Source organism: Nycticebus coucang, chromosome 17, assembly GCF_027406575.1.
Source record: "Nycticebus coucang isolate mNycCou1 chromosome 17, mNycCou1.pri, whole genome shotgun sequence".
Classification (NCBI taxonomy): domain Eukaryota; kingdom Metazoa; phylum Chordata; class Mammalia; order Primates; family Lorisidae; genus Nycticebus; species Nycticebus coucang.
The window spans coordinates 12,342,391-12,358,448 of record NC_069796.1 but is presented as its reverse complement, the minus strand read 5'-3'; the positions used below and the strand labels follow the sequence as shown (position 1 = coordinate 12,358,448).

At 36.9% G+C, this 16,058-nt stretch overlaps 1 protein-coding gene across 9 annotated transcripts in view; it reads right to left on the bottom strand.

The window, feature by feature from the left end:
* The window catches only part of APC (APC regulator of WNT signaling pathway), a 120,091-nt gene that overhangs the window by 64,446 nt on the left and 39,587 nt on the right, over positions 1–16,058 (bottom strand). For all 9 annotated transcript variants that reach the window (XM_053567027.1, XM_053567029.1, XM_053567032.1 and 6 more), the window contains 2 exons: positions 2,346–2,430; positions 535–736 (listed from right to left, as the gene is read on the bottom strand). In XM_053567027.1, the coding sequence (XP_053423002.1) occupies positions 535–736; positions 2,346–2,430 (287 nt within the window). The remainder of the gene's footprint in view (positions 1–534; positions 737–2,345; positions 2,431–16,058) is intronic.

Genomic DNA, 16,058 nt, shown 5'->3' with positions numbered 1-16,058 from the left:
CTTGATAATGATATCTGTAGTGAGATAATTTTAATTTTAGAAAGAAAAAAATACATGAGCTATGGGCAACCAGAATTCATTCCATGTATTAGGCAATGACTTTTTAGACACTGAAACATAACATTCAGACATGTTTCATTTGTGGCCACTTGTAATAGGCTTTGATGGAAGGAATCAGCATATACTGGGATCTAGAAGTTATTAAAGAATATAGTTCAAAAGATAACCAGAAATTCAATTAAAAATCAATTAAAAATGTTAACCAGATACAAATATTATGATGATTACTCAATATATATTTATAGTATTTAAGTCACAAAGTAGAAGTCTTAGAATTTGAAGAAACTGCCTTCTTTACATATACTTTTAATATATGTGGAATTAGTAATATGCTATCTTTGAGTGGAAAAATACAAATTTCTCTGCAAATGTTAGCTATCACCTATCAAACTCCTAATTTATATCCTACATTACAAAATAACAACAAACTAGAATGTAAAAGTCAATGTTTACTATGTAATGGATATAAGTTACCTCTCTTTCTCAAGTTCTTCTAAATATCCAGTACTTTCCCTGCTTCCGTTTATAAAACCTCTTCTTGGAAATGAACCCATTGGAACAGGACTACACTCTCCAGAACGACTTGATACGGATCCTTCCCGGCTTCCGTAAGATCGGAGGGACATTTTTGACCGTAGTTTCACTCCAGGAAAATTACTACTATCTAAATTAAGTTCTGAAAAAAATCAATTAATTAATTAATTAAGTTCTGAATAAAACAGACAAGTTTTTATATTACAATTGGTTTAGGTGACCTGAAATATTCTTAATTCTATTATATTGTTTTAAAAGTGAAAACTTACATTTACAGTTTAGCCACAAATATATATAACTAAATAAACAATATTTAGGGCTCAGTACCTGCAGCTCAGTAGGTAGGGCATCAGCCATATACACTGAAGCTGGTGGGTTCGAACCCGGCCTGGGCCAGCTAAACAACGACAACAACAAAAAATAGCCAGGCATTGTGGCGGGTGCCTGTAGTCCCACCTACTAGGGAGGCTGAGGCAAGAGAATCACTTAAGCCCAAGAGTTTGAGGTTGTTGTGAGCTGCGATGCCACAGCACTCTACTGAAGGTGACATAGTGAGACTCTGTCTCAAAAAAAAAAAAAAAAAAAAATTAGGATCAGAATGGCAAAACATTCCCTGCAATGTCTATTAAACGAAAATTAGACAAAATGTCCTTCCTTAGATCCCCTCCAGATAATATTTTGGAACCCAAAAGTAATTTCTCTGCCTAGGTTCAATTATTATTAAGCACTTTTCCTATTCTGACATTGGAATTTTCAAGCAACAAAATTAGAAAGACACTCTTTTAAAATTCTGCTAATAGGCACCCAACAACTTTTTGCTGAGTCAATGAATCAATCTCATCTATTCTAGTACAGAACGTGATAGGGGATAAATCTGTATCTCATCTTAGGAACTGGAGTAACTCCTACCTAAAGACCGAAAGTCTCTTTTGTCTTTTATAAATACCCTAAAAAGAAGATTTAAAGAAGAATTTAGAATGAACATAGTTCTATAGCAAAATTACTTTCCTCTACCTCTTAACATCTATGAAAAAAGGGTAAATAAGAATTAGACTTACAATATAATTGTGACATTTTTTGCCATTTGCTGTGTATTTCAAACACTAAACAGAAAGTGCTAAATTTATCTCGTTTCAGTAGAAAAGCAAAAATTGGTCATTTTTTAAGCATTTGTTTGGTATTATATAAAAGTTTAAAAAATATAAATGAAAATGTAAAAAAATTCTGCTAAAAATGACTTATAATTAGTGTATATATGTGATAAGCTAAAGCATTTCTATCCTTGATGAAGACAAAACTTGTTCACATGCCACAGTGGGCTCAGTCTGTAGCATGCAGCATACTAAAGTCCTACTTACTGATTGGTAGAGTAGCAATTACCCTTTATAATATAAATAGCTGAAAATTATCAAGGAAGGGATCTAAAGTAATTTATTCAAAGCCTGCTAAATGTTTTAACTGAAGAAATAGTAAGCAACCTGACTTTTTATGTATTTGTACTTTTACAATTATGTCCTGATGAATTAGGCTGATGTGAACACCCAAATCAAGAGAAGCTGTCTTTGAATCTACACATCTGAAGTTGACAATTTGTACTTAAAAAACTATTTTAAAACACCTTTTAAAAATTTACCTTTAAGGGCGGTGCCTGTGGCTCAAGGAGTGGGGTGCCGGCCCCATATAGTGGAGGTGGCGGGTTCAAACCCAGCCCCGGCCAAAAACTGCAAAAAAAAAAAAAAAAAAAAATTTACCTTTAAGACGCTCTAATAAATCAATCTGTCCAGAAGAAGCCATAGCTTCATCTTCAATACTTCCTTGTAGCTGTTTAAGTACTTCCTGTAAAAAAAACACATAAAACAGTATTAACGCAACTTCTTTAAGACATGATTCTGTGTTTCTTTGTATTTAAGTTAGGTAAGAAAAAAGTTCTTTCAGATTACTTTGAAAACAAGTCACAAACTGCAAAGGACTCTACATCTACACCAGAATCTCTGTAAGCTGACCACCCAAGGGTCAACTTGTAAGAAACTGGTCAACATAGAAGTGGTCAACATATGGAACTAGGCCTAGTGTACTGATGAAGTGGTGCTGCAGTCTAGTCTATGAAAATTAGGTCAACTCCAGGAGGGCGTCAACATGGGGAAATGGTCAACTATGGAAGTTCTAATATAACTTATTAATATTATTCATTATGAATATTAAGTCATATCCCCAATAACAAGAATAGTGATATTCTGTATTAACGGTGGTTATGGGGTATTTCTGTTCAAGATACTATAAAACACATGTAGAATATATTTATTACTTCTAACTTTTGAAAAATATAGCATAGCAAATTATTCTCATTTTTCAGATAAATCAATTGAGATCCAGAGACTTGCTCAAGCTACTAAAGCTAGTTATCTGTTTAGAATCTGTGTCTTGGGTGGCGCCTGTGGCTCAGTGAGCAGAGCGCTGGCCCCATACACTGAGGGTGGTGGGTTCAAACCTAGCCCCCACCAAATTGCAACCAAAAATAGCCAGGCGTTGTGGCGGGCACCTGTAGTCCCAGCTACTCAAGAGGCTGAGGCAAGAGAATCACCTACGCCCAAGAGCTGAAGGTTGCTGTGACCTATAATGCCATGGCACTCTACCAATGGTGACAAAGTGAAACTCTGTCTCTAACAAAAAAAAAAAAACCTAGAATCTCTCTTAAACTTGTACCAACATGACCATAAAACATCAATTAACACACTATAATCCACTGTTTAACTTAATATTTAAGCTTTTATATACCACATTTAATTATATTCTACTAGCATACTAATTTATATTTAGCAGATATTCGAATGCCTGTGTGCTCCCTACCGCCTACTTTTGACACCATTCTTTTCTTTCCAATGTAAATTTTTCCTTGATACATTTTTCTCAAAGAATGTTGGAAACTCATTTTCTACCAACTTTTCTGTTCTTGTATTTGTGAACTTTGGCTTTTAATCCATGTTCTTTAATAATTTATATTGTTTTCCATATACTGAGGCATTCCATTCTAGCTCCCCCGACAGTCCCATGTTTAACCAATTACATTTTCCAAATGAAAGAAGACCTTGCAACTAAGGGTCGTGTTCCCCTAATATGAAATCCATAAATACACTGAAAGGGAAATCTGTCAAAAAGTTGAGTGAATACAACAAAAATAGTGTCACTGGTTTACCTTGACAGTGATACTGCAAGAATTAAAAACAGAGTCCCTAAGTTAAAAACAATAAATAGCCTGTGACCTTAGAATCTAACCTTTAAATAACAGACCATGGCCAGGCATAGTAGCTCACACCTATAATCGTAGTACTCTGGGAGCCCAAGGCAAGAGGACTGCTTGAGATGAGGGGTTCCAGAAAAGCTTGAGCTAGAGCTACAAAAAAAAAAAAAAAAAAAAAAAACCCAGAAAATTTGGCTTGGCACCCATAGTTTAGCAGTTAGGGTGCTGGCCACATACACCAGAGCTGGTGGGTTTGAACAAGACCCCAGCCTGCTAAACAACAATGACAACTACAACAAAAAAATGGCTGGGCATTGTGGCGGGCGCCTGTAGTCCAGCTACTTGGGAGGCTGAGGCAAGAGAATCACTTAAGCCCAGGAGTTTGAGGTTGCTGTGAGCTGTGATACCACAGCACTCTACCCAGGGTGACAGAGTGGGACTCAAAAAACCCCCACAAAAACCAGAAAAAATTAGGCATCTGCCAGTAGTCTCAGGTACTCCAGAGGCTGAGGCAGGAGAATAGCTTGAACCCAGGAGTTTGAGGTCTCAGTGAGCTGTTACGATGCCACTGTAGCCCAGGTGACAGAGTGAGAATCTGTCTTTAAAAAAAAAAAAAAGACCATGCTGGAGTTTGAAGGCTTATTAGTTAAGTAGATGTGGGAACAGAAGGTGACTGGTATTCACATTCAAAATATTACATCCAGAGTGTGTGATATCTGTGGGACAGAAAACAAATTTGCACAGGGATACTACAACGTATGCAGAATACCTCTAAAATGTCTACTATAAACTTCAGGGCACCATCTCTTTCAGAAAATTTGAGAACTATTAATATTACTGCAGGTTACCTGTAGTTTTTTTTAATTATTATTAGAGAACTTTATTAATAGGTGCTTGCAGTTTGTTGACTTTTTTGAAAAAATCAAGTTGTAAACTTTTATTACAAATTAAAAATTAAGTTCTTAAAAATCTCAACTTGGGGGCGGCGCCTGTGGCTCAGTGAGCAGGGCGCTGGCCCCATATACCGAGGGTGGCAGGTTCAAACCCAGCCCTTGCCAAACTGCAACAAAAAAATAGCCGGGCGTTGTGGCGGGCGCCTGTAGTCCCAGCTACTTGGGAGGCTGAGGCAGGAGAATCGCCTAAGCCCAGGAGTTGGAGGTTGCTGTTGCCTGTGTGACGCCACGGCTCTTTACTGAGGGCAATAAAGTGAAACTCTGTCTCTACAAAAAAAAAAAAAAAAATCTCAACTTAACCAGATATGAAACAATTTAAAAACCTTTAAAGGCATATTAAGAAAGCCCAGGCTTGTAAAAAAAATCATGTTTATTACGAAAAAAGATGCCAATAAAAATCCCATGCTGCATAGATAATGCAGATAGTTCTAGTTATCTCATCAAAGGGCAAAAAGCAAGCACTTAAGGTCTTCAGCTCCAATCTTCTGTTCATTTTTTATTGCTAGAATTTCATATTCATTTCTTCTTGTTGGATGACTCAACTGGATGATGGGGGAGATGGTAAGCCGGCACGTACTCAGCCTCGGGAGCAGACAAATTCTCAGCTGGTGGATCAGCTGCTTTTGTCTCTGACATCTTGTGGGTTGTGATTTTACGGGTGTCTGCTGACCTTGGCTCTCATCTCCTTGATTCTCTTTATCCTCTTCATTGCCATCTTCTCTGGGCTGTCTTTGGCAAGGAGGGCCCCTGCGAATCGTGGTCTATAGCCCCGATACATTACTGGTCTACCTTGTTCTCCTGCACTCTGCTTGTCAGTACCCTCTCTCACTTCTCCCTGCATAGGAGGGTTGGAACACTGTGGTCGACGCCCATAGGGTCTCCGCACATAGTAAGGTGGGAACCTGTGCCTGTGGTAGGGCTGGCGTTGTTGGGCCTGGCCTTCAGGAGCACTCTCTGATCCCTCATTCTTCTTCCTCCTGAAGGAAGAATTTAACAACTACCCTTGGTAGGTAACTTCCAATTACATGTTTCCAGTCCTAACCTCATTTGCAAACTTCAGACTAACTTTCCCAACTGACTGATAGATGATTTGCACCTAGATGATGTGTACCTCACATCTAATTGTCCGGAACTGAACTGTCATTTAGGGCCACTACAACCTGTTCTTTGCCTTGTACTCTCCGTTAAATGGCATTTACCTTCTCTTTGTCCTACTGGGCAAATCCTTAGCAGCCCCCCTCCTTCACATTGCCAAGCAGTTATCAAATTCTACTTAGTATGGCTCTATTATCTCTCTTACAGCTTTCTCTTTTATATTCTTACTATCATTGTTAACTCTGCCTAACCTATTAAAATAATCTCGTAAATAGTCAAATCTTGCACAGAGGCGGCAGAACACAGCTTTGATCAGGTCTCCCTCTACAAGATTCTTCTCTAAAGCCTGCAAGAATGGTTCTCAAGCTTCAGCATGGATCAGAATACCTGAAGAACTCTGTAAAACACAGATTGTTGACTCAGTAATTTTGGAGTGGAGGCTATCCATCTGCATTGTGAAGAAGTTCTCAGATGATGATGAAAACAGAACCATCCAGATGTTTAACAGCATTATGCTATGGAGGTTGAGATAACAAGCAGTTTCTTTCATTTTTTTTTTTTTGCTTCTTTTTGCCTAATTTTTAAATAATACTATAAAAATATTAGTTGTTCTTAGAAAATGTACAAAGACTTGAAAATTTAAAAAGCACAATAAAAAAAATCCTTGGCATGTCACAGCATATATGTATATTTAATTTTTCAAAACTAATGCATATTAATGGTCTTTGAAAATGTGTTTAAAAAAGAGTAACAAAGAAAAAATTAAAATAACATTACAAAAAGAAATTAAAAGGTAAAATAAGCTTGCATATTGAATAAGGATTAAATAAACCACAGCACGCTTGGCACCTGTAGCTCAAGTGGCTAAGGCGCCAGCCACATACACCAGAGCTGGCAGGGCTTGCCAAACAACGATAACTACAACCAAAAAATAGCCAGGCGTTGTGGCGGGTGCCTGTAATCCCAGCTATTTGGGAGGCTGAGGCAAGAGAATCGCTTAAGCCCAGGAGTTGGAGGTTGCTGTGAGCTGTGATGCCTCAGCACTCTACCCAGGGTGGGTAGCTTGAGGCTCTGTCTCCCAAAAATAAATAAATAAATGAATAAACCATGGCATTAGCCATAAATAAAATACCAGGAATCTTTAAAAAATACAAAATCTGAATATAAAAAATATATTATGTAGAAAAGGTATGCTACAAAATATGATCTGATCAAATGCATGTTTGCATAGAATGTACACACAGAGAAAAAAATATACATATTATCAAAGGCCACTTCTACCTCTGTGATGGGTTATGAATTTTTTTCAAAAGTGGGTGATTCAGTATTTCTTTTTATCCTTCTTTCCTAATTTAAAAAATAGTCAATACAAATAATTTATAATAGTTTTTTTTTTTATTGCAGGTTAATGTGAGGTACAACCAACCAAATCACAAAATTTGAATTTGTTAGGTGGAGTCCCTCTTATAGCTATGTCCTGTACCCAAAATGTATGCCATACACTCCTCCATTGTATCCATTCAGTGGGAGCACACTAAACTCGAACTGAAATAAAACACCCCCCCCCAACTTGAATTTAAATGAAATTAATTAATACAAATTAATTAGGTTTGGCGCTCGTAGCGCAGTGGTTACGGCGCCAGCCACATACACCAAGGCTGGCGGGTTCAAACCCGGCCAAGGCCAGCTAAACAACAATGACAACTGCAACAACAACAAAAAATAGCTGGGTGTTGTGGTGGATGCCTGTAGTCCCAGCTACTTGGGAGGCTGTGACAAGAGAATCGCTTAAGCCCAAGAGTTTGAGGTTGCTGTGAGCTGTGATGCCACCACACTCTAGCCAGGGCAACATAGTGAGACTCTGTCTCAAAAAAAAAAAAAAAATTAATTAGATATTGTATCTATTGTGGGAAACTAATAAACGCTTTCTCTTATATGGATGTGAATTAGATCATCTACTGGCTTCATATTAGTATTGAGTACACTGCATATTTGCTTTTCTACTCTTGTGATGCTTTACTAAGAAGAATGTGTTTCAACTCCATTCAGGTTAATACAAAAATTTGTGAAGTCACCATTTTTTTATGGCTGAATAGTATTCCATGGTGTGCATATACCAGTTTCTTAATCCATTCCTGAGTTGATGGGCATTTAGGTTGTTTCCACATCTGGCGATTGTCAATTGAGCAGCAATAAACAATCTAGTGTGTATGTCCTTCCAACAAAATGATTTTTTTTCTTCTGGGTAGATGCCTAGAAGTGGGATTGTGGGATCAAATGGGAGATCTAATTTGAGTAGAGGATTCTCCATACTTCTTTCCAAAGAGGCTGTATTAAAATTGTATCTTAAGGTTTCTGTACATATTACTAGAAATTAATTAATACAAGCTATAAGCATAAAAGCAAATAAAATTATTGAAATTTAAGGATAATTTTTTTTAAGTTTCTCAAAGCAGCCGCCTTAGAAGGCCACTAACTTCTACCAATGATGTGTCCCTTGAATTATTTTTGTAAGTGCTTTGAGTTATGAACCTGACCAACAAAAACTGTACACACTGATTCATACAAGTTATACTCAACATAATACTTTGCTTTAAGATGACCTACATCACCCACTAGTTTGTTGTGGTTTATGGCTATTCCACAATAAAAATTAATCACCAGTAATTTTTGTCCCCATTCTATTGAATACAACATACATACCCTAATGTATACTAATCCTAAGTATCTGATGTAATCACCACTCAAATGGAGGTACAGAACATTCTGCACCTAAGAGAGAGAACCCCTGCACCAGTTTTCACTCCCCAGAAGTAACCACTATTCTGATTTCTTCATCAGAAATTTATATGAATGGAGCCAGAGAGTATATCGTCTCTTGTATCTCACATTTTTCGATCAACATATTATCTGTTAAATTTATCCATGCTGTTGTATATTTCAATTATGTTTTAATATTATATAGTATGTAGTAGTCTACTATATTAATATACCTCAATTTATTTATCCTTTCTCCTCTTAAAGGTGGGCATTTGCCTTGTTACCAGTTTGGAAACCATGTGTAGATATCACTATGAATAATCTTGCACTTGTCTTTAGTAGACACTTTAGTATGGTTCTGACAGTTCAAATGCTGAGTCGCGGGATTGAACTTTAAAAGAAGTTGCCAATGTGTTTCTTTAGCACTCCCACCAGCAACATCTGAGCATTCCAATGCTCCACATTTGGTGTAATCAGTCTTTTCAATTTTAGTCATTTGAACAGAAGTCAAGTAGTCTTTCCTTTCCCTGATGACAATGTTGAATCCCTTTTCCCATGCTTATTGGCCATTTATCTTCTTCTCTGAATTATCTTTCTAAGTCTTTGGGCTGTATCTTAAAAACTGAATTGTCTTCTTGTACTGGTTTGTAGGAATTCTGTACAATATTCTGAACTGAGTCTTTTGCCAGATATATGTGTTACAAATATTTTCTCCTCTATGGCTCACATTTTCTAAACAAAGTCTTTAGAAAACCATAGGTTTTAAATTTTGATGGAGTCTATTTTATAATTTTTTTTCTCTTATGTTTAGTCCTTAGAGTGTCAGGAAATTGTGCCTATTCCAAGGTCACAAAGATAATTACCTCTGTTTTCTTCTAGAAGCATACTGGGAGACTTTTAATGAACAGAAGTTCTTAGTTTTAATGAAGTCTCATTTATCAATTTTTTTCTCTTTTATGGCTAGTGCTTTATTACATTTCTTTTACATTTAGGTCTATAATCCATCTTATAATTACCATTTACTAATCATGACAATCATCCTGAATTGAGCTTTCAATATGATATGAGATAGGGCTCTAGTTTCTTTTTTTCATAGGTAGCCAATTGCCTCTGCACTATTCTTTGACAAGATCTCCTTTCCCCCTGATTTGCAGGGATGCTTTGGCCATAAATCAAGTGACCATCTATGTGTGGCCATTCTTCTGAACTTTATTTCTGTTAGTCTATTAATCTAGTCTAATTGCAACTGTCTTTTTTTTTTTTTTATTGTTGTGGACTCAATGAGGGTAAAAGATGTGTCACATACTGAGACCTGACCTCCCTCCCTCCTTCCCTCTCTCTGCTCTTCCTTTCCTCCACCCGTCACTCCTTTCTCTCTGCTCTCCCCTTTCCCTACTCCTACCATGTAATTGTCCTCATATTAAAATTGAATACATGAGATTTCATGCTTCTCCATTCTTGTGATGCTTTACTAAGAATAATGTGTTCTACTTCCATCCAGGTTAATGCAAATGCTGTAAAGTCTCCATATTTTTAATGGCCGAATAGTATTCCGTGGTGTACATATACCATACCTTGTTAATCCATTCCTGGGTTGGTGGACAGTTAGGCCATTTCCACATTTTGGCGATTGTAAATTGAGCTGTGATAAACAGTCTAGTGCAGGTATCCTTATGATAGAAGGTTTTTCCCCCCTTCTGGATAGATACGCAGTAATGGGATTACAGGATTAAACGGGAGGTCTAGCTTGAGTTCTCTGAGGTTTCTCCATACTTCCTCCCAAAAAGGAAGGAAATGAAGGAAAGGAACTGAAGTATCCACATTGTCTTAATAACTTTATACCAACTTACATTAATTCTCAGCCACATCCTCAGCAGCAAATACTACTTTGCTCCCAATTACACTTGTCTGTGTTCCTCATTAACTCTCAGGTACTGTTTTTATTTCTTCTCTGTTTTACTTTGAATACATTCTACTGGCCTTTTTCAAGTTCAATAATTCTGTCTTCTAGTAATTGGAATTGACTTTTTATAGATTCCAATTATCTGTAAAAATTTTCTATCTTTTCATCCATTTGTAAAAGACATTTATAATATTTAAGTTAAAATCTTTGACTACAGACTCTGACACCTGGATCACTTCTCAAGTTTGCTTCTGTTATCTATCTGTTCTATTATCTATTTGATAAAATGTTCTTGTTTCTTTGCATTTCTTACAACCTTTGACTTAATGCCTTCTTCCCCTAAACAGCTTCAAAATCTGACATGTCTTGAATGAAAAGCCAGTTGTACCTGATACAGTAGGCACGTTTCCCTTTAGTAGGTCTCATAAGCATTGCAGGAACATAGGGCATTTCACTTTGCTTTTCTAGCTCAGCCTTATTCTTAGATGGCGCTTTCCTCTGTAAACTAAAGAATTCTGGCTCTTGGAGGTTGTGACCTTAGATTTTTAATCTCCTGCTCCACAAAGTTCAAAATCTGGCAAATGTATTTAGGAGAACTATGGTGTGATAGTAGGGTCTCCAGCCTCTTTTACTGCAACAAGGTTCAGCCAGCGTCCCATGTATAATTTAGCTATGCATTTGGAGCTCCTCTAACTGCTAATATGTCATATCTGCCCTCACGTTTGTAGTTTCGCTTTTCTTTCTTTTTTTTGCGACAGAGTCTGACTATGTTACCCTCAGTAGCGTACCATAGCATCAAAGCTCACAGCAACCTCACACTCTTGGGCTCAAGCGATTCTCTTGCCTCAGCCTCCCAAGTAGCTGGGACTACAGGTGCCTGCCACAACGCCCGGCTATTTTTTGTTGCAGTTGTCGTTGTTTAGCTGGCCCAGGCCAGGTTCGAACCCACCAGCCTCGGTGTATGTGGTCAGCGCCGAACCATGTTTATAGAAAACCATGTTTTCTTTCCCCCAACGGAATCCTTCTGCCTGTACTAATGATGACTCTCAGTCTGTACTCAGAATCAGTATCTCCATGGAAGAAAATAACCAGTAATCTCTTTCCCTTTTGGAATTATAATAGAGTCCTTGATGCTTCCACAGTTCTCTATTTTAAAGTATGATGTTTGTATTTTATCCAGTGTTTTCTAGTTGCTGAGGAGGACTGGTGGTCTAGGACTGCACACCCCACATAATCTAGAAAAGTTTTTAATTTTCAAAGACTTTTTCAAAGGAAATGCAATGCAATTGCAAAGCAATTCCAGATCAAATGTTTCAAAAATTACTTTGAGAAATTACAGTTTTTAAAATACATATGTAATTTTGAAGGAGAGAATGTTCATCTAAATTTGTAAATTTGGGAAGCTTGGTTTGAAAAATTAGTTAATTACATTATATAATCACATATTTTAAAAAATATTTGAAGACTTTAGGAACAAGAGAATTATTCATTAAAGCTGAAATATGTGTGGTCATATCGGTTATATTCACCTATGAGCAATTATGTCATTTCAGAAGGTTACTGCTTGGCCCACATATATAAAATGTATCAATCTGAATTTTTTGAGACAGGGTCTTGCACTGTTGTCCAGGCTACAGTGCAATGGCATCATTATAGCTCACTACGACCTCAAACTCCAGGGTTCAAGTGACCCTCCTGTCTCAGTCTCCCAAATAGCTCAGACAATAGGCAAATACCACCATGCTAATTTTTAAAAATTTTTATAGAGATAGGGTCTAGCTATGTTGTCTAGGCTGGCTTCCAACTCCTAGCCTCAAGCAACCCTCCTGCCCTGGCCTTCCAAAGTGCTAGGATTACAGGCATGCACCACAGTGCTGACCTCATTTTTATTTCTATTTTTCTTACATTCTGAAAAGAAAAGACACATACCTTACATGTATATGATTTTACAGTTTATGGATCAACTTATAAGCATTTAATTTTGTCAAAATACAACAGATATATAAATGCTTCATTAATGATGTGCCTACAGATAATTCTTCCTATACCATGTAATTTTTCAGTTTAAATGCTTCACATTTCTGTATGACCATTTACCTTGTTGCTACACTCAGCATTTTAGAGTCAATTTAAAGAATTCTAGCCCTAGAGTAAAAAAATATAGCACACAATTTATTTTATTTTATTTATTTTGAGACAGAGTCTCAAACTGTCGCCCTGGGTAGAGTGCCGTGGCATCACAGCTCACAGCAACCTCAAACTCTTGGGCTTATGTGATTCTCTTTCCTCAGCTTCCCAAGTAGCTGGGACTACAGGTGCCCGCCACAACACCTGGCTATTTTTTGGTTGCAGTTGTCATTGTTGCTTGGCAGACATGGGCTGGGTTTGAACCTGCCACCCTAGGTGTATGTGGCCGGCACCCTTGCCAACTTAGCTACAGGCGCCGCCAGTATACAATTTAAAAAATAAGTTTAGCTAGAATTTTGCATTTATCTGATTCCAGATCATCTAAAGCCCATTCAATCTATATTTTATTTTTATTATAAAAATTTTCAAATACAAGTATAGAAAATGTTATAACAAACCCCCATGTATCACTGCACCCCACTTTAATAATTACTGACTCGTGGTCAATCTTGCTTCATCCATGTACGTAGCCACTTCTTCTATTTCCATCCCTCCACCTCAATTTATTTTGAAGACAAGTCTCACACATCATATAATTTCTTCAGTAAATATTTCAGTATGTATGTTTAAATACGACAATAACACCGTCATTATACATAAAAAATAAACTTTTCCTTAATATCCTCAAACAAAGTGTTCTCGTTGCTCTGACTCTTATACACATACTTCTCTGGCTGCCATACACATATAGGAAATATTTTTACAGTTTGTATTAATGCCATGGAATCAATAGCAAAGCAGTATCCTCTTTTGCCACTAGATGGTACTACTGTATATATTTCAGACTTCCTTAGTTTAAATAATCTGGCTAGAGGAGATATGCCTTGCTTCCTTTGGGGTATATAGTAATGATCAGGAAACATGACTGTATAATATATTACAAAGGCTACTAACATGAACTGGGGGGAAATTACCATTGTATTGGATTAACTTTAATCCAATGTCATTAGTGACAATGGTTCCGAAAGTACCTTTACACAACATTTTTTCTTTTTTTTTGAGACAAGAGTCTCCCTATGTCGCCCTGGGTAGAGTGTCATGGCGTCACAGCTCACAGCAACCTCCAACTCTTGGGTTTAAGTGATTCTCTCGCCTCAGCCTCCTAAGTAGATGGGACCACAGGCACTCCCCACAATGCCCAGCTATTTTTCTGTTGAGGTTGTTATTGTTGTTTAGCTGACCCAGGCTGGGTTTGAACCCGCCAGCCTCGGTGTATGTGGTTGGAGCCGTAACCACTGTGCTACGGGCACCAAGCCTACACAAACAACATTTTAAGATAAAATAAACGGGTCATGGTTTCTGCTCTTTAACAGCATAATACCTCTTAAGGAACAGACACATAAGTAATTTCACTATAAGGCTGTAATTGTTATGATGCCATGTGTCCCATCCTAAAGAATAACATGGATGGATTAGTAAGATTTCTGCAGAAGCAGGTGTTGACTAATTGATTCATGGCTGCATTCTGATATTTGTGGTATATGAGGTGCCACTATTCATGATGTATACGGGTTGGGCATCTTAAATCCAGAAATCTGAAATACTCTACATCCCAAACGTTTTGAGCACCAAGATGACACTTGCAGGAAATGTTCACTGAAGCATTTCAGTTCTAGATTAGGGATGCTCAACCAGTAAGTATAATGCAAATATTCCAAAATCCGAAAAAATCCAAAATTTGAAACCCTTTTGGTCTCAAGCATTTTGAATATGGTATACTCAATCTGTATTATGCCACTGGATAATATTATAATGATATTATACTGTAAAATTTAAGGGTGTGACCTGTATTGTCACTCTAGAGCAGTGGTTCTCAACCTTCCGAATGCTGCGACCCTTTAATACAGTTCCTCATGTTGTGGTGACCCCCAACCATAAAATTATTTTCGTTGCTACTTCATAACTGTAATTTTGCTACTGTTATGAATCATAATGTAAATATATGATATGCAGGATGGTCTTAGACCCTGTGAAAGGGTCATTTGACCCCAAAGGGGTTGCAAAACCTACAGGTTGAGAACTGCTGCTCTAGAGAGACATTCCACTTCAACATGGAGAAGGATCTAAGAGTATGTTAAAATGTCTCCCAACAATAAATTTTAAATTTGCTCAAATTAAAAAAAAAACATACTTAAAAAAAGACATCTCAGAGTTCTGTACTTCATTACAAATGGGGCATTTACTATCCAGTTAGACTTGCCAAGAGTTCTCTGCAAAATATACCACATCCAAAACAAATGAAAGACTATTTGAATTCTGTACCTTTACACTTTAAAAAACACATGCCATGTATAACAATTTGAGATGCACTGTTGATCAGTGTTAACATACCAAACTACTCTTTTATAATCTATTAGGCAATTGGTTCAGGTGTTTTTAAAGTCATCCATAGACAGGGTATGGTGCCCCATGATCACATTAATGTACACAGGTATGATTTAATAAAAAAATAATAAAATAAAATAAAGTCATCCACAGATAAACTAGAAAAAAAAAAGGTTTGTTTATAGCCACCCTTAGATTAGCCAAAAAAAAAAAAAAAAAAAAAACAAATACAAAGCTTTTTTACAATCCACCTTATTTCCAAAAGGATTTACAGTAGGTATCTTGTCTTCTGTCAATCCTGGCAGACAGGTTTACCACAGAAATTGGTAATTTGAGAGAAAGATAGAAAGAATAGTACACATGAATTAAAGGTTGAACCATTATTATACTGAATATAAAGGGTAAAAGAGAAGCAAAACAGTTACTTCAGCAATACACAAAAGCCTGGAGAATAAGGGAGACCTTGAAAATGCACAGAAAAAAAAACTAGGATAGAATAGGAAATGAGTAAAGAATAAGAGTAGTGAGTAGATAGGAAGAACGGGGTCAGGAATTCAGATGTTGAAATAGCCAAGAAGCAGAACCAACCCAAAGCAGGAAGAATGTTTTTAAAAGGAAGCAACATTTTGTTGATGAGCTCTGGTTCTATGAAGTTATTATTATTAAATTCAGCAAGAAGAAAGTCTGCTTAAGTAACTGGGAATCAAAACAGATAAAGTTTTAACTGTGATTATTTTGAAACTAGAACATGTTTTCCCTACAGTAGACTGAATATTTTATCAATTTTCGTGGAGGTCATCACATCTTTTCAGTGTTATTTAGCTTTGAAGACGCCATGGAAATCATTTAGTCTGGTGCAATGCCTGAAAGATAACCAGAGGTCACACACCTCAGTGTGTAACAAAATCAGGGATAGGAACAGGTACTGTCACTTCAGGGTTCTTTCCAATAGGGCATCCTGACTTTCTTGATCATTTATCACTGTGACACTTAAGTAGTTGAT